At 56.0% G+C, this 22,677-nt stretch overlaps 2 protein-coding genes across 3 annotated transcripts; both read right to left on the bottom strand.

Annotated features, from left to right (window-relative positions):
• Window positions 1-57: 57 nt before the first annotated feature.
• LOC125918218 (atrophin-1) lies at window positions 58-12,930 on the bottom strand. Of its 2 annotated transcripts, none has more exons than XM_049624246.1 (10): window positions 12,492-12,930; window positions 8,001-8,195; window positions 7,659-7,796; window positions 7,396-7,509; window positions 4,666-6,683; window positions 4,209-4,431; window positions 3,131-3,827; window positions 2,118-2,261; window positions 1,610-1,790; window positions 58-1,414 (listed from the first exon to the last, which is right to left on the bottom strand). In XM_049624246.1, exons 2-10 carry the CDS (start codon window positions 8,025-8,027, stop codon window positions 1,381-1,383), a joined length of 3,576 nt encoding a protein of 1,191 aa, XP_049480203.1. In that variant the 5' UTR covers window positions 8,028-8,195; window positions 12,492-12,930; the 3' UTR covers window positions 58-1,380. The 2 variants fall into 2 exon arrangements, with proteins under 2 accessions (XP_049480203.1, XP_049480204.1); XM_049624247.1 differs by having other exon boundaries at window positions 4,666-6,680.
• Window positions 12,931-16,559: 3,629 nt separating this feature from the next.
• On the bottom strand, window positions 16,560-22,664 carry LOC125918217 (gamma-enolase). The gene is made up of 9 exons (XM_049624245.1): window positions 22,607-22,664; window positions 22,248-22,317; window positions 21,633-21,766; window positions 21,175-21,397; window positions 19,925-20,122; window positions 18,868-19,069; window positions 18,218-18,326; window positions 17,999-18,057; window positions 16,560-17,710 (listed from the first exon to the last, which is right to left on the bottom strand). The coding sequence occupies exons 2-9, from the start codon at window positions 22,276-22,278 to the stop codon at window positions 17,641-17,643; spliced, it is 1,026 nt and encodes a 341-aa protein (XP_049480202.1). The 5' UTR covers window positions 22,279-22,317; window positions 22,607-22,664; the 3' UTR covers window positions 16,560-17,640.
• Window positions 22,665-22,677: the final 13 nt, after the last annotated feature.

Here is a 22,677-nt window from a genome sequence, read left to right as displayed (position 1 = left end):
GGATATCCATGAACGCCACTATTGGTGAGGGTGAGCTCAGTGTCGCGTTTTCTAATTCTGATTGCTGTATAATCAACGAGGGACACTATAACTTTCAGAAGGAAAGATAGGGGAAAAAGAAACTTGTTTATATCATCCGTTTCTAGAGTTTGTGAACATTTGACTCGGACCTATGCAAATGAACCCAAAGCTGATTGGCTGGGAAAGCTGGTCACACCCCCTGCAGTTTTTGAGAACGAAGTGATTCGCTGCAATAAACGCTGAGCGCTGAGGCGGCTCCCGTGCTTGCCTAAAATGGCCTTGTGCAGGGGTGTGCGCTCCAAAGTAACGCCCTCCAATTTCTCTTCTGTTCCACACGTTTGAAATGGTCACCCACTTCCTCCTCAAACCAAGGAGTACTTAAGAATCCAGACTTCGAATCGCTTTAACCTAGTGGAATTCCGCCCCTGCACCTCCGCTTCATAACCCTTTTTTCAATCTATTCGACGGAAAGGATTCTGGACTCCGGTGGCTCCTAGCTGTGGGGCCAGTGGCAGAAACGCCTCCAAAGTCTGAGTGGCTTCCTAGGCCTGACCCTGTCAGAGGCGGGCCTGTCCTTGGCCTCCAGCATCTGGACTTCCCAGCCTTGCGACTCAAGAGGGGACTGGCTAGCTCCATAGTACCCCTCCAGCGGAGCTAGGGCTCCAGGGCCCTTGGCTCTTCCGAGATCTCCTCTCCAACTCTCCAGGGTCGCTACACCCACTTGTGTCCGGTTCCACAGCCTTCTCTCCAGGCACCGCTGCGTAGTCCCCTATGACCACCGCCCCAACTCCGCCCCCACAGCCCGCAAAGAACCAGTCACAGCCATCTTCCTGGGGAGTCGTGAGGATGTTTTTGTTTGGTTTTGGTTGGGATGTTTTTTAAAGAGCGTCATATAGATATTTATATATATAAATTATTAATGTCGGGGAAGGGCAAGGGGCATACATCGCAGAAGGGACGCGCGCACGGGGACTGGGGAGGGGCGGGGGCAGCACACGATGCTACGCAAAACAGCCACATCTAACAGATGAAATAATCACACCAACGGGGTGGGAGGGGCAGTGGCCACCGGGGGTTGGGCATGGGGGAGGAAGAAAGCAGGGGGACAAGAAAGAGGGACCTGGTCCAAGATACTGTGCGCTTTCTGCCCCCACCCCCCACCCCCACCCCTGGCCACCTCCCCACCTCTGCATACCACAGGAGCCTTGGCCTTCCATCTGTCCCTTCCTCCCTCCCTCTGCCCAGCTGCTGAAACCCTGCAAATGAGCAGCACCCCTCCTCAGCCGTGGGTGGCAGGCTGGGAGGGAGGCCTCCGAGGTCCAAATGCAGGGGCCATGGGTGCTCTCTTGATTGCAGGTTCTACAGTGGCTTGTCGCTTTCCTTCTTCAGGTGACTGGGTGGAGAGGGGATGCAGAGCAGAGGCATGAGACACCGAGGTCAACCCCGACCTGGCCCCTCTCACAGAGGACTGTGGAGGAGGGGCTCCCTCCCCCAGAGGCCAAAGGCCAGCAGTGCGCTGCCCACACCCCATCCCGGGCTGGCTAAGGTCACACCCCCTCACCCCTGGCCCAGGGGTGTCCCAGGGTACCTGTAGTAGTCCTCCTGGGCAGGTAGCGGCACACTGTGCAGCGGGTGATGGGCGTGCAGCCACTGCTGCTGCTCCAGCGCCAGGCGCTGCAGCTCGGCCGACTGCGCGTGCATGGCCTGCAGCTGGTGAGCTGCCGACATCGGGGCAGAGAGGGAGGCTGGCAGGTCCCGGTACGGAGCAGCTGTGGGCAGGAAGGGCAGGGGGGGCCCATTACTGCTGGAGTCCTGAGTACTTACTCTGGGCCAGGACAGAGCTGGCCACCTTACAGACAGAGGAAACTGAGGCTAAAACAGGCAAAAGCCAGTCCTGGAGAAGATCCAAACTTCCGCCTGGCACTAAAACCTGTGCCTCTCTTGGGCAGGGCCTCAGCCCTCCTTCTCCTGTTCTCAGCTCCTCTGGTTACCTCCTCATCCCTCCCCAAGCCCAAACAGGCTAATCCTACCACCCAGATTCCTCCTTTCTGCCCTTCTCTCGTTTGACCTTCCCCACCCCCAACTTCCATCCTTACCAAAGAGCTGGTGACGAAGAACTTCGTTCTCGTGCAGAGGGTGAGGAAGAAGGGGGTTGGGGAGGGTCCCAGCTGGGTAGGGGATCCGGGTAAGGTGAGACCCTGAGGCCAGGGGGTCAATGAGAGGGTGCACCGAGGCAGAGGCTAGAGGGTAGAGAAGAGGAAGGTGTCACCAGAAGGCAGGTTTGGGGAAAATCATGCATTTGGGTGAAGGGATCCAAGCCTGGGAAGAGATGGACAATCAACACAGGGAGACCTAGTGAGGAATAAAGAGACACAATGGAAGAACTAAGGGCCTGGTGGGTGGTCAGGACAAGACCTTACTGGAGTAGGGACATGTGGATGGCAGAGAATAGGAGACAGCAGTTGTCAGAGGGGTCTGAGGAAAAGGAGAGACGTGGACTGCTTAGAGGAGATAGGAAGGGATAGAAGTTTGGGAAGTAAGACGGGAAGAGAGAGGCGGCTAAGAGAGAGAAAGCACAAGGGAGCCAGGAAGGACTATGACTGTGAGGCTAAATCCGGCAAAGTACTGGACAAAAGGAAATACAGCGAAAGGATAGTAAATAAAGCTCATTAGCACCTATGATAACCCCAGTCAAAGCTATAGAGCTGTTTCTGGAAGGTAGGAGGCCTGGAGATGGGGAAAAACATGAAAGACCTCCACCTGGGAGGAGAGAAGATGGCAAGAAATGATAACAGAGTTGAATTCAAAGGAACAAGGACCCAGGTATGGGGTGGGGGGCTGTTCTGAGGGTAGAAAGGTGGCGTTCCCTCAAAGGTTTCCTCTATCGTGGGTGGGATGCTAGACTGTGAAGAGGGGCGGGGTGTGGGTTATTACAGTCTCTGGGGCATGAAGAGATGGGGGATGACAGGGAGGCCAAGATCAGGGGAGCAATCCCGGGAGAGAGGCTCATGCCAGACTAGAGGAGAGAAGTCTTGGCCTGAGGAACAGAAGACCCAATTACTTGCCAGGGGACAAGAACGCAATGAAGACAAAGAAGTAGGAGTCTCACCTGCATGGATGGCGTCCTGCTGGTGGAGGTGCAGGTGGGAGTGGATGTGGGAGTGCTGGTGGTGATGGGGGGTCACATTGAGCATCTGCAGCCGGGCCAGCGGGTCATTGCCCAGGGCTGCCACCCTTTCTGCATGCTGCCTCTCGGCTGCCAGACGCTCGGCGTAGGACATGTCAGGCCGCAGGGCTGGACCAGCTGCCAGCGCTAGACGTTCTCTCTCCAGGGGCCCCAGGCTCGGATGAAAGGGGAAAGGGTGCAGGCCGGGTGGGCCAGGCTGCAGAGCCAGGCCTCCATGTCGGGGGAAGGGATCCAGGCCCGGCCCAGGGACCCCATGTAGGGGTTCCAGCTCACTGGGCTTCACCTCAAAGCCAGGCTTGAGGCGGTCACGGAGGTCTCGTTCACGGGCTTCCCGCTCCCTCTCCCGGGCTGCTGGGTCACTGCTGTACAAGGCCGGGACATTGTAACCCAGGAGCCCCGGGTCCACTGCTCCTAAGGGCACGTAGAATGGATGGTTGCGATTGCCGGGAGACATGACGTGGGGCCGGGCGTATTCACTGAGCGTGCGCAGGGCTGGAGTGTCAGGACCCAGGTAGGGGGGCACTGTAGCCACAGCACTGCCCGGCTCAAATGGAGGGCGATGGGGCACTGGGCCGAGAGATGGGCACTCCACTGGAGCCCGGCCCTCCTGAGCCAACTTCTGTGGGATACAGGGAGAAGCAGAGTCAAAAGGTCAGGTCTGGTAAAATGTGGCTGATCCGGAGCTGCTCAATTGTCTCGGCAGCTGAAGGCCAAAATGCGTCACCTTACTGGAACTCAGCCTAGTAGGAATTTCCCTAAACCTTCTCCTGGATATTGGCTCTCCCTACCATCCACAGGTACTCTGATCTGAATTTGCCTCCCCCACCCAAGGGAGGATGCAAGGAAGGATTCCTCCCGCTGGAATCCCTGGGTCTCTATTTCCTGGGCTGCCGTGCTTCCTCCTGTCGGACAGGGGGCGCAATGACCTCCCCGCCACCCCCTACCCCCCCGCGCGGCGCAGAGGAAGGCCAGAAGGCGGACGGCGCATGTGGTGACGCACCACGCTGCGTTCCAGCTCGCGCTCCTTCTCGCGTTCCCGCTCCTTCTCGCGTTCCCGCTCGCGCTCGCGCTCCTTTTCTTCGCGCGCGCGCTGCTCGGCCTCGCGCCGCACCTTCTCAACCAGGTCGGCCCGCTTCTTGGCCAGCTTGGAGCCCTCCAGCGGCACGAAGTACAGGTCGCTGCGCGCGCACGAGTTAAAGCCGCGGTCCAGGTGTTTGTTGAACCTGGCGGGCGCGAGGGCAGCGCGCGCTTAGCCCCTGCGAGCTGCCCGAGCGACCCCGCGGTGAACCTGCCCCCAAACCAGCCCGCGCAGGCGGCGAGGGAGGCGAGGCCCCCGAGTACTCTAAAAGGCACCACACGAACGCAAGGTTCCCCTCTTGTCGCCTCTGCCGGTCTCTCCACTGCCCCTTCGCCGTTCCCCGTTCCAGGCCCAACCGCACCCCGCCCTGGCGGCTCACCTGGCTGACTGGCTGGCATGGCTGGGCACGTCTACCACCTTGGGAGGGGGCGAGGGGCTGCGGGCCGGGGGCGCCGGGCTCTCGGGGGTCTCATACTCTTCAGCCGGCTCTTGCTTGATCTGCGTGGCGTTCAGGGGCGGCCCCGAGGCAGGGGCCGCAGGTGGTGGTGGCAGGGAGGACAGGCCTGAGGGCCCGGCAGGTGGCAGAGGCCCTGGCCCCACAGTGGGCGAGCCTGGCTTGAAGGTCCCTGGGCCCGCGGGCGGCGAGGCGCCTCGGTAGCCGGGTGGGGTCCCTGTTCGGAAGGAGGGAGGCGACCCCGGCTTGTATCCCGGTGGGGTGGCTGTCTTGTAGGCCCCTGGGGACGGGGCTCTCTTTCCATACGGCGGGGGCCCAGGTGGGGAAGCTGTTTTATAGCCCGCTGGCGAGGAAGCCACTGTGGCAATGACCGTGGAAAGCGTAGCCGAAGAGGTGGTGACCGGAGGCACCGGTGGGAAGGGGTAGGGCGCTCCTTGGGGGCCCTGGGAAGGGGAGGGGTGTGAACATGGGTAGGATCCTTGAGAGGAAGAAGAGGAGTTGGAAGAGGAGGAAGAGGGTGGGGGGCCATTGGGGCCCGCTTGGCTGTAGGACACCTGGCTGTGAGGTGGGGGCAGGTGTGCTGGCCCTGGTGGGTAGGGCCTCAGAGACCCCAGGGAGGGCGACATGGCATAAGGGTGGGAATGGTGGGAGCTACTGCTCTCCAGGGAGTGGGGATATGCTCCAGGTGGAGGGGGCCCAGAGCTCCCATGATGTTGCTGTTGCTGCTGTTGCTGCTGTTGCTGCTGCTGCTGCTGTTGCTGCTGCTGCTGGTGGTGATGGTGATGTGTTGGGGCTGGTGGGTGGCCTGTGGACTGGCCTCCAGTGGAAGGAGGGAAGGGGCCTGGGTGGGCATTGCTGTTGGCTAAGAGACGGCCATAGGGAGGAGGTGGGGGGGGACCCTGGCTCCATACAGCCTGGGATGGAAGGGAGGGCTGAGTGTATTTGGGTGGCTGATTGGAGACAGACAGGCTTGTTGGGGGAGGGAAGGAGTGGGGATAACTGGGCAATGCCTGGGAAGCTGGGTACTGGGAGGCAGAGGAAGAGGAAGAACTGGAAGAGGAGGCTGCTGCAGAGCTGCTACCTGCAGACGAGTATGGATACCTCATTGGCGGGGCTGGGGCAGAAGAGGAGGAAGCAGGGGGCAGAGGATGGGGTGAGGGAGCAAGAGTGGGGCCCTTCTCTGGGCCAGGAGGAAGTCCACCCATACCCTGCCCCATGGCATGGGGAGAGGGCAGATGCCCAGGTAGTGGCTGGGCCCCCAGACCAGGAGGAGAGGCTGATGCATTGTTAAGGGGCCTCAGAGCAGGTGGGGGAGGCAGGTTTGGTGTCACATGGGGGAAGGTGGCTGGTGGTGGAGCAGAGGGTAGGCTTCCACCACCCACTGGAGTGTTAGGTGGCTTTGTTGGGGGAGCACCACCAGCCCCAGAGCTTGATATTGAAATGGGGGTGGTGGGTGGAGGGTGCTGTTTACCCCCACTAGGAGCCCCCACTGAAGAGGCAGCCCCTCCTCCCTTGGGACCCATTGGGGGTCCAGACAAAACTCCTCCACCAGTGCCCCCGGGGTAGAGCTGTGGGTGAGGGGGAGGGGCCCCGGGAGGAGCCTGGAACATTCGAGATGGAGGGGGCTCCATGGGAGCATGATATCCAGAGGGTGTCACAGAAGGATGGGGTTCGAAGCCAGGCTCTGGCTGTCGGGGGGTGCTGTCTGGCGGTGGAGGAGAGGGAGGAAAGAGTGGAGGGGGGTGGTAGGGGCGGGCTGGGCCCTGGGACAGGCCAGAAGATGAGTCGGAGTCATTCTCCACGCTTCCAGGGCTGTAGATGCTGGGGGACGTGCTTCGGTTATCCTGGTCAATATCCCTAGGGTCACTGCTGCCATCATCATTGAGGCTTCGCCCATCTAAACTATCCAGATCTGAGGGAGACTGTGGCCGAGGGAGCTCCTGCTGTAGAAAAAGGAGGACCATTTTTTTTCCCTTTTCTTTTCCCTCGCTTCTCCGAGATTTGGGGCCTCCCTTGCACAAAATCACATCCCCCTCCCAGCACACCACTGTACGACGTGATGAACTCTGGCTCCAGCCCCCCTCCCTGCCACGTGGGGATTCCTCCACTCTCCCCACATTCTCAGCTGCACCCTAGCAGCCACTCTTGTTCCCCTCCTTGTAAAACTCCATTCTTTCCTCAAGTGTCCATCTCAAGCACCATCTCGCTGTCCACAGCTACACCCAAATCCTCGTCTTCCACCAGCTCATATCCGCCCTCCTCTCATCTCCTTCACCCCCTTAACTACACATGCCAGAAACCCGTGCTTTTTAAGAAGACCACTCCTTACGTGTTTTCCTTATGATTTATTCCTTCCACTAAGACCTCTCACCTTTAACCTCCTCTCCAGCCCCCTCATGAAAAGCAGGACCTGGAAAAGGAGAGGCTAGAATCCCTCACACTCTTCCAGGCCCTTTGGCCCTGCCTGGTCATCTAGTGGTCTGGCTAAAGCCCTAAAAATCCATCTGACACACTATAGACAGGACTCCTTTAATAAGCCCTAGGATATGACTTTTCTCTCATGTCCCAGGCGAGATTAAAGTAGCAATCGTGAAGAGAAGTTTTTGGGAAAGCGTGGTCAGAAAATGGGTGAGGATGGCTGCAAGGGTCACCCACCTCGGTTTTGGTCTTTTTTGGTGCATTGGTCTCCTCACTTTCACTTTCTGAGATCTCCTCACTCCGGCCCTGCTTGCTGACCTTTGGGGTGGAGGCTTCCTCTACGCGGGCCTTCTGTTAGAGAGAAAGAAAATTCCTTTCTCCTACCTCCCGAGCCTCCACAGTTACTCTCTGCCAGACAGGAAGTTCCCCCACAACACACACACATACACCATCAGCCCCAGTGCCTGGGCATCCTGTGGGAGGACCTGAGGACAGAATACCTTGGCTGTCTGCCTAGACTTTTCGGCTTTGCCATCACTGCTGGACGTGCTGACCCCTCCAGGGGAGGCCCGGCCCCTCGATCTCAGCTCTTCCCGGGGCCCAGGGGCCTCTTTCTTCCGTCCACTCCTCATTGACATCTGAGGGAAAAGGAAGGAAGCAGACAATGTAGGTTTTTGGTTTGTTTTTTTTTGTTTGTTTTGTTTTGTTTTTACCTAGCACCTAACTTCATGGCGTGCCTTATTTCTATTCTTTCTCTCCAGGCCCTCACTGCTCCCCACCCCACCCCGGTTTCTCTGCCCCTCATCTGCCCCTTTGTGGCTCTTATTTTAGCTATTACTCACTGAGTCTTTATTCTGTCGTGTCTTCATTCTTCAGGCTGTGGAGACCCCATTCTCCTCTGCCTGGGCAGCTGAATACAGAAACTTCTCTGCTTCACCCCAAGTTCCCCACAGCTGTGGCCTGGGAAGCGGGAAGCAGGATCTCCCAAGTTTCCAGTGTAGGCCCCTGGAACTTGCAGGATTTGTTTTCAGTGAAGCCTGTTAGAAAAAACCATCAGAGTCTCCAAATTGGGGAACAGAGTCTGAAGGCGATACTGTTGTGCTTAGCAAGGGGCTTGAGTAAGTGGCCCAACCCTAGGCCTTTGGGCTAAGAGGTACAACCCCCATAAGACACTGCTGGCTCGCCCCACGGGCTACCTCAGCTATCTACACATGAAAGAGACTCTGCTCACATCATCTCTTTCAACTCTGGAGAAGGCAGAAAACTCAGATGTACCCTACCCATGCACTCACATTATTCTACCCTTCCTGATACCTGGAAAGTATCTGTGGGTACACGAGTTCCACAGAGCCTTCCCAAGGAGCATAAAGAAATGTAGCTGAGGTATGAATTTATTGAGTGCTGTCTTTATGTCATGCCCTTACACAGAGTTTCATTTAATATTTACAACCTAACCCTGCAAAGTAGGTATTCTTATTTCCATTATACAGAGGAGGAAACTGAGGCTCAAAGATTGAGACTGTGACTTGCCCAACTTCGTGTGATGAATACACAGAAACCAGTGACAGCACCGGAATCAGGCCTACATCTCCCTGACTTCAAAGCCCATACTATTTCTTTTAGACTTTGCTATAGTCTCGTCAGAAGTTGGTGGGGTGAGTTCTCAGAAGGCCTAGATCAGTCCCAGAGATATGAAAAGAATCTTTTCACATCAGAGTAGGTGGGAGAAGAATGCCCCATTCTATAACACAAATGCACACAGTCCTACCAATCCCAAGCCCAAACCTAGGTACCCCCAAAGTGCAGAACTTATTTCTGAGAGTCTCATGGAGACCTTCCCCCACCCACTTCTAATGCCTGGGTTCCCCAAGGCTAGAAAGTCAGGACTTTCATTTTACCAACCAAAGCAGTGAAAATCAGTGAGCACTTAATACAAATTTACAGACTGGTAAACCTGTATTCCCATTTGGTTTAGACAGGGACACATACCTCCTCACAGCCTATGTATCTCTGTACCTATATCTATAGTCAGCTATTTTCCTTTGTACTTGTTGGTATTTCTTGCTAAGGGTCAGGTCTCCATATTACTGGACCATAAGATCTTTTGAGAGCAAAAATGGTATCTTCTCACTGTTTTCTTCCTTTCTGTATCTCCCACTGATGTCACGTGTATATGCGTGCTCTGTTCCGTTCTTGTTCCTGGCCTATTGACTAACTTCAGTAGGTCTTTTCGAATAAAATGTTGCCCGACTTTGGTGGGAATGGGGTAAACTTACCCAGCTATTCTGAGTTATAAGGCCTGGCTAGGTAAATGGTATTATCACAGTATACTGCATATTTTTCCCCAGGAACACAGAGTAATTACTTCTCCTTCACCTCCAGTGAACCCTAACTATTCACACTGAGACTGGCAAGGGGGGGGTAGGGGGCAGAGGGGGGTTGAACCTAACCTTTCCAGGAAACTTAATAATAATTTACTTAGAATCATAAAAGAGCTGGGACAGAGCTTCAGGTCTTCTGAACTTAGAACTAATGCTCTGTCCGGTAAACCAGCCACTTTTCTTCAACTACAACTACTACCGCATTTTTGAATTGTTGTGGAGATCAGTTTTAAATATTGTTAACCTCCAAAAATCCAAAGAACAAACCCGCTGTAACAAAAGAGGAAAACAATCTTAACAAAAGCACAGCCAGGATTACTATGTGTGGCTGGTGTGTCTTTGCCAGCCCCTCTAGAGGAGGGTGCCCATCTCTCCTTTCCATCCCAGAACCCATTCACCAAGTCCATTACAGCTAGGGGATCCAAAAGGTCAGAGAAATGCACGAATGTAACTGAAAAACACAGCAATCAGTGTGCCCCTCCCCCTACTGCAACTGTTTTAAACAGCTGAAATCTGATAAAATTAGCAGTGAGTAGCTTTGAAGGAGAAAAGCAGTCATAAAAGCATAGGTAATCTCGAGGGAAAGGAGTGGCAAGGGGAGAGGAATTAGGGTTGGGCCATATATATGCTTCTGAACTCGGAGCATGCTTCAGCATCAACAAGGTGAACCATACTCCATCTAGCCCTAGTAGCCAGTCACTATAACTAATATTTATAAAGCACCTACTGTGTTTCTGCAACACACTACACACATTCCCTTTCATGGCCTTACTGCAAAAGAAGAAGGATAAAGACCAGATTGGGGAGATGCAAAAGTGAGAAATAGGGAAAGAGTCTCTAAGAATAGGAGAATAAGGGAGAAATACAAGAAGGATGTCAGAGGGAATACACAATCGAGGCATAAGGCTTTCTGGGAAAGGCTTGCAGGGTGAATTTCAGGATCACTGGCCCAGCCCCCATCATCATTCCAGACCTGCCAGACTAACAAACCAGTCCAAAGTGACTCCTAGATAACAATGCGGCCCAGACCAGCAGATAAGTCTGCAAGCATTAGTCTAAGCCTTCTTAGAACCGGGGGAGGTCAGAGGGGCCTCAGAGATCATCTTATCTATAACCCCTTCATCTTACAATGAAGCCAAGGCTCAGAGAAGTGACTGGCCCAAGGCCACAGTTAGAGGTACGATCAGTACCCGACCCAGGTATGTTGGCTCCTGTTCAGAGTATTTCCACTGCACCAGGCTGTTGCACAGCCCTCTCTCCTGGGCCACCCTCACATGAGATGAGCTTGGAGAGCCCAGCCACTCCCACAAGGTCAGAGAAGCAAAAGGTCAAAGGTTAGTGGATGGAAGGGGTCACTGTCGTGATAGTCTGGGAAAGAGAAAAAGGGAGACTTGGGAAGGGAAACTCAAGTTTAAGAAAACAGAAGAATATCAGTGCAAAGAAACAAACAACTGTATACTATATACAAGAAGTCCCTAATAATAAGGGAGGCAGAGGCCAGAAAGAACTACCAAAACCTGGTGTAACTTGAACAGAAGCTTTTCCAGCTTCCCACCATGCCTAAGGGGAGGAACTTGGAGCGACGTCTATGACCGGCAAATAACATGTCTACCTGTTCCAACAAACTGCTTGCCGGAAGGCGGAGGACCCCCTTGGGAACCTCCTATTCACCAGCAGCACCAGAAACACCTTCCAGAACCCAGCTAAGAGTACCAAGGACATAGCCAAAGGCTGAGGTCCAATCAAGATTCTGAACCCCCACCTATAGGACATCCCACTGGATCGTTGCTATGGCAACAAAATGGTAGAACCTGCCCCTCAAGAGTCTATCCCAGGAGTCCATCTGCCAGCCACTCCCCCTCCAGTTGCCAAAGCAACTCCTACCCTCCAGGAGCACCCTCAGGGAAGGGAGCTTAAGAAGAGTATCTACCCCAGTAGAAATAAGCCCATGCACAAAGAGAAATCTTTGAGCTCAAAACAAAAATGAAGATACCTCCCCCTTCAGAAACCCCAGCTAGAGGGGCCGTGGGTGCTCTGGGGACTTGAGGGTGGAGGTCACAACTTGCCTGGAGTGCCTATAAGACCATCCAATTCTCTCCTTTTCTACCCTCTCAGAAACCCTTTCTCCCTAACTCTCCCTTCAGTGTTCCCATCTTCCTCCCCATAGTTTTAGGGGGACCAGAGCACTGGGCACCAGTGTGTCCCTCTCCAAGAAGGAACCATGCTGGGGTCTGGAAAAACAAGGTCAGAGGTTACCTAAAGTAGGGGAAAGAAAATAGAGTCACAAAGGCATCCACTTCCCATTTGAACCCTGTAACACCTCAGGTTCTGCTTCTCAAACGTGGACCTCTCCTTGGTCCCTTCAGAGCCTCCGTTTCCCCAGGTTCCATTCTCCTCCTTCATCAGCTACGACCCTTCTCTTTCCACCTACCACACCCCTTCCCCATTTCCTACTTCCCTTCTACACCTAGCACCCCCAACCCTGAGTTCTGAAACCCGGGTTTTGGGCCTTTCCCTGGAGCCCTAATGCCCCACCTCGCTGCCATATCTCCAGTCCCTTTTTGCCTTCGCCCGAAGCCCCCTCGCCGGCATCCCCCTTTTTCCTCTAGCCACCCTCCACCTCGGTGCTCCTCTTTTGGTCCCGGGGTCCTGGCTACCCTCGCTGCCCCATCAGCCCTCCTCCTGAGACCCTCCCACCTCCCTCCATCCACCCGATCCTCCGGGTGCCCTGGCCCCCATCCCTCCTTGGGGGCCGGCCCCACCCCCTGAGTCCCCCGGCCTCAGGCCGGGCAGAGCCCGCAGTGGGGGTACCGGATCGGGAAAATAACAAATGGAGGCGGCGGCGGCGGCGGCGGCGGCGGCGGCGGGAGGGGGAAACTGGGAGGGGTGGGGGTGGGGAGCCGCGGGCCAGAACCCGGGCGGGCCCGAGGCCCGGGTGGCAGCAGATCTTACCTGGTCGTAGCTCGGGACGGCTGGCTGGCTCCGAACGGGATCCGGGGCTCCGGCGCCTCCGGGGGGCGGCGGCGGCCGCTCCCCCGCCCCCCTCTCCTCTTCCCGGCTTCAGTCGCCGCCGCGACGGCGGCGGCGCCGGCCCCGACCCCCCCGGAGGGCGGCCCCCATCCCCCCTTTTCACCCACCTGGCCCCGATCGCCCGCCTGCCCCCGGAGCAGACCCCGATCCCCGCTCTCGTTCAGCCCCTCCCCAGGCCCGCCACCTCCCCCCGGCCGCCCGGAATGCCCGGGCCGCGCCGCCCGCCCCCGCCGCGCCGCTCGCCCCCGCGGCCCGGCCGGCGCTCCGAGCTGCTCTGACCCGCCGCCTCCCGCCCGCCGCCCGCGCCCGCCCCGCGCAGCCCGCACTCGCGCGATCCCCGGCCCCCTAGGCGGCCTCCGCCCGCGGCCCCCGCCCCTTCCCAGGCGTTCGTCCCCCTCGCCCCCTCCTAGCCCCTCCTCGAGGCCAGCGGTCCCCCCTAAATGGGTCCCGGCCCGAGGCCCCGGCCCGACGCGGGGCTGCGGGCGGGCTGGGCGGCGCGTCCGGCGACTCGCACAGGAAAGCGGACGGCGAAGGGAGGGAGCTTGGGAGAGGGGGATGGGAGAAGGGAGGAAGAGGGAGAAGGAGGGAGCGCGGAGGAACCGAGGAGAGAGGGGCCAGGAGGGAGACGCGAGGGAGGGAGCGCGAGGCAAGCTGCGAGGGGGGAGAGAGGGGGATCCGGAGAGGGGGAGGCGCTGTGCGAGTTGGCCGAGGCCGGCCCAGGGGGCTGGGGCGCGGGGAGGGGTTCGCTGAGGCTGAATGTGGGGAACCAGACGACTAGGTGGGAGGGGCTGTTGGTTGTCAGGGCCGATAAGGGGAGACTGGAGAAGTTTGGGGACCAAGGGGTCTGTGGCAGAGGGGAAGTGGGAGGTTGTGGGTGTGTGGCAGAGACTGGTCTAATGGGGTTACGTTGGGAAAATGGAGCTACATGGGGGCTCCGAGGGCAGTGAGGTATGTGACAAGGAGGGATGACTAAATCTTGGGGTGACAGCGTCTCTGGCAGACATGTAGCTGGAGAGGTGGGGGGGTGATTATGAGGGAGAATGGGATGGAAGTTTGGGGTCATGGGGAGGGGAATAAATTGAAAAGATGGAGACATTGACATATAGGAATATGGGTTTTCTGGATTTGGAGGTGATTCTAATTTGGAGGTGATTCGTATTAGGAATATAATAAATGTAAGAATTTAGGGGTGATGATGGAAAGCTGGAGAGAGTCGAGTTCAGAGATGGCAGCATGGAGAGAAGTGGAAAGGTGAAGAACCTTAGGAAGGTTTGAAAGAGGTGGGGCCGGATGCATATTCTAGAGGGACTGGGGTACTGGGTGGCAAAGGAGGGGGTAAGACACTGGGATGGCTGGATTCTGGGGGTGGGGGGTTTCCAAGAGAGCTGAGGAGGGTTTCAGTTGGCAAGACAAAGGTGGATAGAATGGGGGGGCGGGTAAAGAAGATTAGAAGGAAATGTAAGATAAACAAGGCCTTTGGTGGCAGTATGGAGGAGGGAAGACCAGAGATGAGGAAGACAGTGGAGATGGAAAGGGAAAGCAGTAGAAGGAAATGATAGAAATGGGGGAGAGCAAGCCCCAGTGTAGGTAAGGGATTAATTTATGGGAATGGGACACCATCTTCTTCAGGCCCTTCTGTCTGGTGGTGTCTACATTTTCCTCCCCAAACCTGTCTGAAGTCATCACAGACAGTACTCTTGGCCACAGGGAAGGGGTCAGGTGGGGATTAGGCTCACCGTGGAGCGAAATCCCTAGGGGCCCTGGTTCCCCAATCCCAATCATTCTACTATGGAGACAATCCCCACCCCACCCGCAGACCACAGGGTCTTCCTTCAACCCTCCCAGCTCTCCAGGCAGCCATTTCCAGTCTCCAGCCTAAAGCCAACACTTCTGCCCGTCCACCACCAATGTCTTCTAGGCTGTCTCCCTGGCCCCATACCAAGCAGCAACATCTCCCAGGACAAAGGACACCAAGACACTGGGTGATTTTTGGCAGCAGAGATTGGGAAGGCCAGAGAATGGGAGGGAGGCAGGCTGGGAAACTGGAAGAGCTGGAGCTGGAGCCTGGATTGGGAGCCCTTAATAGCTCTCCAGTTTTGGGGTGGGAGTAGGGTATGTATGGGGCCAAGCCAGCTAGAGGCCAAAGATAGGCCCTGAATGGCAGGATCCCACTAGCCTTCTGGGAAGGATGGAGGCTGGCTCTGTAGCAACTCAGTGGAATTAGCCTCATATTTCCTTGGGCCAGGCTCGGCCAAATTCTGGGAATACCCGAAGCTTTAAACAGATTCTAAAGCACTGGGGAACCTGGGCAAGGCTTCCTTGGCCTGGGGATGAATCACCACTCTTTAGCTTTTTGGTTTGCCACTCACTTTTCTACTGCACGCTCACCTTCTGTATTCCTCAGGGCCTTCCACAGACCAGGCCAGCTCCCTGTCCCCCTCTCCCCGGTGATCCCTGCCCTCCCTTCCTCTAAGCCCTAGAATGGCCCCTGCTCCTTCTCCCCACCCCCCAACTTTGTTCCAAGGCTCCTCCTACTCGCTCCCCATTGCATTTCCTCTCTTTCTGCACTTCTCAGTTCAAGTCTCCCACTGGGCCCAGGCCCAGGCCCTTCCCAGCTCCCTTCTAGGCGGAGCTGCTCTCTCTAGTTTTTTAACCACTAAGGGCTGGGCTAAGATGGTGACATACCTGAGCCTAAAAGAAAAATGTAGGCCTACGTAGGAACAGAAGACAGGTAGAGTCAGAGAAGCCAGGGCCTACCCCCTCCAATTCTTCCCCTATCTTAAGACCAGGCTCACCGTTCAGCTTTGGGGTGCATCACACACACACACACACACACCCCACCACCACCACCCCCCCTCACCCCAGCCCCCCACAACCCACTGGTCTCCAGGCAACAGCACAAAGGGAAAGTGGAGAGAGGGGCCCGGGAGGCCCAGACAGAGCCAGCTGTAACCCAATCCAACCCAGAACCTTTGGGGTGGGGGGGGGATGGCTGCCAGAGAAGCCCACCTAGCAAGGAGGGAGGAAAGGACAGAGGTTAGGAAATGTGGCTCCAACCAAAATGGTCTTGGTCAGTCCAGGAGTTGGAGAAGATAGATACTGGGAACCCCAGAGAAAACTGAGAGGCACAGAACACAGTGTGCCCCAAGGGGAACAGAAAGGGGCGCCAGGAGACAAGAGAGAAGGGAAAGATGAGATGCCCCTACTAAGAGGCTTGGAGGAGCAGGGGCAAGAACTGAAAATGGCTGAGTATGTCAGGGACACAGGAAGAAGAGCAGTGAAATGGGTCCTGCCCATACAGGACTAAAATCCTCTTCTAGTTCTGGAGTTGGGCAGGATGGCAGGGTGCCCAGGACCAGAACTCAGAGTAGAAACAGAGTAGGAGGCCCATAGAGGGGACAGCCTTGAAATTCCTCCCATCCCACCCCTAGCTCAGGGGGAGCCTGGTGTCCCACAGAACCTTGCCTCCCTCTAGTGGCCACAGCACCCCGTGTGGAACACCTACCTGCTGGGCTCTGCTCTGTATCCCAGCCCTATGAGAGGGTTTCTCCCCCTAGGTGGTTCCTGGGTCCCCATCTCAAAGTCAGTGCTCCACTGGAGCTGAAGGTTTATAGTGGGTCTCCGGCCACACACTGGGGCCCTACTCACAGGCCGAACCAGCCCTTGTGGTCCTGACTCTCAGGTTTCCAGGAACACTTTCTCAGGCCCACCTCCAAATCCTCTGGTACCATCCTTCCCTCCCCAGTTCCCCATCTTGCAGGGGGTGATGCCCACGCAGCGCTGCTGTGGCCCACAGTGGCCAGCAGCCCAGTGGAGAGAGGCCCAGTGGGGGAACTGCTCCAGTCCATAGCTTTATCCCTTCTTTGGTCAAGGCCCTATAGGAATCCAGAATGCTTTGGACCCTTTTTCCCAAAAATGCACACCCACACAATTTTTGACACTCCTAGGGATTCTTGGACTCCAGGTTAAGAGCCCTTCATTGACCTGGGTCCTGGGGCCAGGCTTGCTGATGAGAAGGCAGGGCCAACGTGGTCCCCACCCAGCCGGGGAGGGGTAGGCAGGGCCATTGTCTTAGCCATACTGGTTGGGTTTCTTCATCTTTCTGTGTCCTCCCCAGCTCTGCTATCCAGTTTCACCAACTTCTGGGTGCTCCGTCTTCTCTCCCCTCATACGGACGAAAGACTCTTCAGACACAACAATGCACTGTGATTCAGACTTTAATGGTGGTGCTCATTTCAACGCCACAGAGGTGGTGGCAACTGTGGAGCGTGGCACAGGGGAGTGAGACATTGCTCAGGTGCAGCTGGAGGAAGAACAGGGTAGCCGGGGCTGGGGGAGAGCTATGGGGGAAGAGTCCCCGGGCACACAGCCCCACCTCTGGACTGAGCCGGCTTAGGTTAAGGGCTGGGAGACACGAAGGAACTGATGACAGGTCCCTTTTCTGTTACCCTTCCCACTCCATTTTCAGCAAGACCTCCCACCCCAGGCCATCTCGGAATCTACGGCCACGTGAAGTACACACGCACACACATGCGATCTCCTCTGGTCAGGCCAGGTTTTGGCCCTGGAGTTGTGGAGAAACGCTGAATTAATGAACAAGACGAGTGAACAATAAATAAACAAATAAATAATTCACTGAAGTCTTCGGCCAGGCACGATCACGCGGCCAGCGCTCCCCTCCCCCTCGGCACTGCACACTCCCTGGCTCAGATGCCACATGGACAAACGTGTGGAAGCGGCAGAAAGCACAGTGACACACGGCCCCTCTCTCAACACGTCCCCAGCCAGCCCTGATGCACCTGTACACAGACCCTGACTGTTCTTCCATGGGGACTCCCTTATAATCCTCAGTCCTGTGGCCAGTTTTTGAGGAGAGAGAATAGAAAGGAAAGAGAAGTGGAGAGTGTGGAGCCCAGAGCGGGGAGAGCACAGAGCAGGGGCTGGACAAGCCAAGGAACAGAGCGACAGGTCAGCTGGGGTGTCCGGGGTGAAATATCACAGAGCAAGACAGGAAGAGAGAGGATCCAGGAGGATGGGAGAGGGGTTCCAGGTCTCCAGGCAAGTAGAGGGATCACAGCACGCTGGGATTGCGGAAATTATGTCCAGCAAAGCGAGCTTCGTCCCCCAGCTCTTCTTCAATTCTGGAAGGGATGAGCCAGAAAAGAAATAAGGATGCAGGAGGATTCCACTTCTCTTTCCAGGAGGCCCCTATCCTCTCCAAGCCTGTCACACCACCTGTCCCTATGTCCGGCCCAAGCGGGGGCATCCCCTGGCTTCTCCACATGACCTGTGGGAGCCATCAATCAGGCCATGGGTAAACCCATCATTCGAAAACAAGTATTTTCTGGATATCTACTGTTCTCCAGGTCCTGGGTATCGGAGCTTTTAACCCTCTGGGCCCCGGGCTCCCATCCCCCAGGTTTCCTCACCTCATGAGCTGGTTGTACTTAGCCAGACGCTCAGAACGGCACGGGGCGCCAGTCTTGATCTGAAACATCCCCAAACATATGCAGCTCAGTGGCTGCCCCTTCACTTCCTGAAAGGAAACTTACACTCCCTTGACATTCTCCCGACACCCGCAAACACCTGGAAAGAGAGACCCACCCGACAGAACCCACCAATTTCACAAAGATCGCCCTTGCACTCACTTGGCCTGTGCACAGCCCCACCACCAGATCGGCGATGAACGTGTCCTCAGTCTCTCCTGAGCGATGACTCACCATGACACCCCAGCCATTCTCCTGAGCCAGCTTGCACCTGCAGCCATACATCAGCACTGACCTCCAGCCTCTCACACTGGGCACTCTCTTCCCAGCCCCAACATTGGTCTATGTCGAGAAACACCTGGCCGGGGGTGCCTGGGTGGCTCAGTCAGTTAAGCGTCCGACTCTTGGTTTCAGCTCAAGTCATGATCTCACAGTTTCGTGAAATCGAGCCCCACATGGGGCACTGTGCTGGCAGGGCACTCCTTGGGATTCTCTCTCCCTCTCTCTCTCTCTGTCTCTGCACCCCTCCCCGCGCCCCCACCCCCCCCCTCCCCTACCGACTCACACTGTCTCTGTTCACTCAAAAATAAATAAATAAACTAAAAAAAACAAAAAACAAAAAACACCTGGCAGGAAGCTCTCTGGGAGGGGCACAGGGCATGGGGTGGAGGGGGCAGAGCCTGAAGAGCTGGGAAGGTGACTGTAGGTTCCCTGCTCTCTTCAGCATCTATGCCAGGACGAGACTGGGAGCACTTGCCAGAGGCATCCTGTAGAAACAGGGGCCGGGTAGGGGAGAGCCAGGGGACACTCACGCTTGGATGGCTTCCGTGACTGAGCCGATCTGGTTGACCTTGAGCAGCAGACAGTTGCAGGCCTTTTCCTCCACTGCCCGCTCGATACGCTTTGGGTTGGTCACTGTCAGGTCATCGCCCACGATCTGGATCCCTACATTGGCTGTGAACTTCGACCAGGCGGCCCAGTCGTCCTGGTCAAAGGGGTCCTCGATGGAGACCACTGCAGGGAGAGCAGGAGGGGCTGCTGACCCTCCCTGGGGTTTGCATCAGGCAGGAACACCCACCCTGTGATTCCCTGAAATGGATACATCCCCTGGCTAACTTAGCCTGCTCATCCTTGCTTCCCTGCCTCCGAAATAAGCTTGCCCTGACACTTACCTAGATTCTTTCTGAAAACCTTCCACACAACGCGGAGTACTAACCACTATGCGATCACGCCCGACACCTTCCGAACACCTTCCAAAAAACAAGGGTTTGGGATCTTTCTCGTAACCGCCTTTGCATTTTCCCACCTTCATTACCAGGAAGCTTTCCCTCTGTGCTATTCTAAATCCCTCATTTTGCATTTATGTCTTGCTCTGTCTCAGGGAAACGGAAACCAGCCTCCTCCCTGCAGGGGTCACAGCCTTTAGTGGGTTTGGAGAGGGTAGTTCAGCTCCTCCTCAGCCTTCCCATCCTACCCCCATAGCGCTTCCAGCTCCACTCAGCATCTACAACTTCATCAGTCAAAAACACTGATAGGTACAAGCTCCCTGCTGGGCCCAGTCACCCTCTCACCATGACTGGTTCCTTCCAAAGCCCTCCCCGTGATCCCAGCCACTGCGGGACACACGACTTTAATTAGGACCGGAAGCAGATGAAACAGATTCACCATAGGTACCTGCACATTTACATTACATACAAAGCCATCCCCTGCAGAAGGCTCTTTGGTCCCTGTCCTGGTTCTCTGGCTCTGCTTAGGACACCTCCACCTGGCGCCTAAGTCAGTGCCCCACAAGGTCCCAGGCTGCCCCACACATCCCCACCTGCCCCTTGGCCCTTGCGCTGCCCTCCCTCCCATAGCCCTTGTTCTCACCAGGATAGTCCCTGACAAAATCCTGGTAGAGGGCCCCCAGCTGGTCCCCAGTGATGTATCGGGAGGGATCAGCAGGAGACTTAAAGTCCAAGTCATATTTGCCATCGCGATGAAACTCCGAGGCAGCGACGTCCATGCCAATGACAATCTTTTCTGTGTAGCCAGCCTTGTCGATGGCTTCCTTCACCAACTCCAAGGCTGGGGATGGAATATAGTGGGATCACCAGCAGGAAGGGTGGGCAAAGAGGAATGTGAAAAAGAAAGAAATTCAGAGCCGAGGCACAGGACTGGTGCTGGGAAGAAGCCTGGCTACAATTGTTGTTAGGGTCATCCCAGGTCTGGGAAGAGCAGACTATCTTCTAAGAGGACAGAGGAATGGAATTCTGTTCGTAACAGGTTTTTTTTGTCAATAGCCATCGTTTATTATGGGCTATGTCACCTAAGTACAATGGTGCTAAGAGGGAGATACTGTTGTTGTTCCCATTTTACAGGCAAGAAAGACAAGCACAGAGAAGTTGAGTAAGAAAGATCACTAGCCAGTAACTCTTAAGTCAAGGTTCAAATGGAGGCAATTTGACCCCAGAACCTGAACTCTTAGCCACTTCCTGTTATTGGTTTTTTTTTGTTTTGTTTTGTTTTTAAGTTGAGAGTGGGGAGGGCAGAGAGAAAGAGAGAGCAAATCTTAAGCAGGCTCCACACTCAGCACAGAGCCCAAAGCAGGGCTCGATCCCACAGCTCTGAGATCATAACCCAAGCTGAAATCAAGAGTCAGACACTCAACTGGCCACCCAGGCGCCCCTTCCTGTTATTGTTTCTATTCACTATATAGCTCCTCCCACAGCAGAGAAAAATTAGGGATCTTAGAGACCTGAGAGGTTGGGGGTAGAAATGGGATAGACTCAGAATTGAATCCTTGCAGTACAGTATATCTCATCAAACTGAGAATCCTACAAAGTTCAAGTCCAGGATGGGTCCTCCATGTCACTTAGACCACCTCCCAGCATTCCCAGGGGCTCCAGTAAGAACTTACAGTTGCTAACAGATCTGGCTGGACAGGTGAAGACTATCCTCTTAGGCCTGCCTGTAAATGTGGCAGGCCCTCTGGGACCCACTCCCGGTATGGGTTCCTCTTTGAGCTGGCTCAAGGGCCTCCCACCCATACTCCTCAGGATCTGGGGAGCTGTGTGGCCCTTCCTGATGTCCAAGGACAGAGCAAGGCTTAAAGCAGGGAGTAGGGCTCCTGGCCTCACCTTCACTGTTCTCCAGGATGTTGGGGGCAAAGCCACCTTCATCTCCCACATTGGTGGCATCCTTGCCATATTTGTCCTTGATGACCCCCTTGAGTGTGTGGTAGACCTCCGCCCCAAGTCGCATGGCATCGCGAAAACTCTCAGCGCCCACTGGAAGGATCATAAACTCCTGCATGGCCAGCTTATTCCCAGCATGAGAGCCACCATTGATCACGTTGAAGGCCTGGGGGGCCACAGGACAGAAAAGTCACAGAGCACTTCCCTCCTCTGCCCCTGGGTTGTTAACCCAAGATCCCACACCTGCTCCAGCTTCCCAGACTCAAAGTCTCAAGTCTCCCTCCTTTCTCTTTAGGTGCCTCAATGCACTCCCCCCCCCCAACCCCCATCATTCTTCACAAGGTTTCATGCTCTCCCCCCACCCACCCCTGGGACAGGCACAGGCGTGGCGCAGTGCTCACCGGCACAGGCAGGATGAGGTCTGAGTTCCCGGCCAGCTGAGCAATGTGGCGGTATAGGGGCAATTCCCGCTCGGCCGCCCCTGCCTTACACACGGCCAGGGACACACCCAGGATGGCATTGGCCCCAAACTTGGCTGGGAGATTACAGAGGAAGGCACTGAGCAAAGTGTCCCCTAAATTTCCGAGCCCTTGACTCCACTTATATACCCCAAAAGGAGCCAGTAAAAGAGATCCCCTCTCCCCTCTCCACTCCTGAGACACCTCATCAGTCCTCTCCTGAAAATAGCAGGACACACACACACACACACACACACACACGCTCGATTTAATGGGAAAGGGCAGACAGCTCCACCTATTTCTAAACATCTTGAGGCCAGACTGTCCCCTGCCAGCTCCCCCCCTTCACGCTGCAAAGTTCTTCTGTCTAATGTCACTCCCTCCTACTGTGGTTAAATTCTTCTTCTCTTGCTCTGGCTTTGAGAGGAGAATGGAAGGTGAGCTAGTCCGGACAGCCTTCCGACGGAAGTCCCCACAGCACTGGCCCCTTCAGTGCCCTGTCTGCTCCACACACCCGCCCTGCTCACACCTCCTCACTTTCTCCCAGCCCTGGCTTACATTTGTTCTCGGTCCCATCCAGCTCCAACATCAGGTTGTCAAGCTTCTCCTGCTCCACCACCGACAGACCCTGTAGACAGAGCCACCATCACCCCAGGCCAGGATGGAGGCTGGCCCGGAGGCAGAGGGCCCCACCCCATTCCCACATAGGCTCACAGCTGGCCAGCAGCCAACCAGGTTTCTGTGAAAGCAGCCTGTCTGGATTGGGAGCAGGGGTGGGGAAGGAGTCTCCCCACACTCTCCTCAAGAAGTATGATTCCCAAGAGGAATCTCCCTTCTCTCCCTCCTCCCCTCATCCAGGATTGCTTCCAGGACCCTGGTCCTGCCCACCACCGCCCCCAGCAAAGAGCAGGCCTCACTGAGCTGATGAGGGCTGGAGCAATGGTGGTGTTGATGTGGTCCACTGCCTTCAGGACACCTGGGGAGAGGC

The sequence above is a fragment of the Panthera uncia genome, unplaced genomic scaffold (genome assembly GCF_023721935.1).
Source record: "Panthera uncia isolate 11264 unplaced genomic scaffold, Puncia_PCG_1.0 HiC_scaffold_558, whole genome shotgun sequence".
NCBI lineage: Eukaryota > Metazoa > Chordata > Mammalia > Carnivora > Felidae > Panthera > Panthera uncia.
The sequence above is the reverse complement of the archived record's forward strand: the minus strand, read 5'-3'. Positions and strand labels throughout refer to the sequence as shown.

Coding starts and splice junctions, on each gene's coding strand:
- LOC125918217 (XM_049624245.1), bottom strand. CDS start 22,278: ATGTTGGAGCTGGATGGGACCGAGAACAAAT. Junction 21,767..22,247: donor GGATGGGACCGAGAACAAAT/GTAAGCCAGGGC, acceptor GTAATCTCCCAG/CCAAGTTTGGGGCCAATGCC. Junction 17,711..17,998: donor AAGTACAACCAGCTCATGAG/GTGAGGAAACCT, acceptor CATCCCTTCCAG/AATTGAAGAAGAGCTGGGGG.
- LOC125918218 (XM_049624246.1), bottom strand. CDS start 8,027: ATGAAGACACGACAGAATAAAGACTCA. Junction 4,432..4,665: donor CATGCCAGCCAGTCAGCCAG/GTGAGCCGCCAG, acceptor CGCGCCCGCCAG/GTTCAACAAACACCTGGACC. Junction 2,262..3,130: donor GCAGGACGCCATCCATGCAG/GTGAGACTCCTA, acceptor TCTACCCTCTAG/CCTCTGCCTCGGTGCACCCT.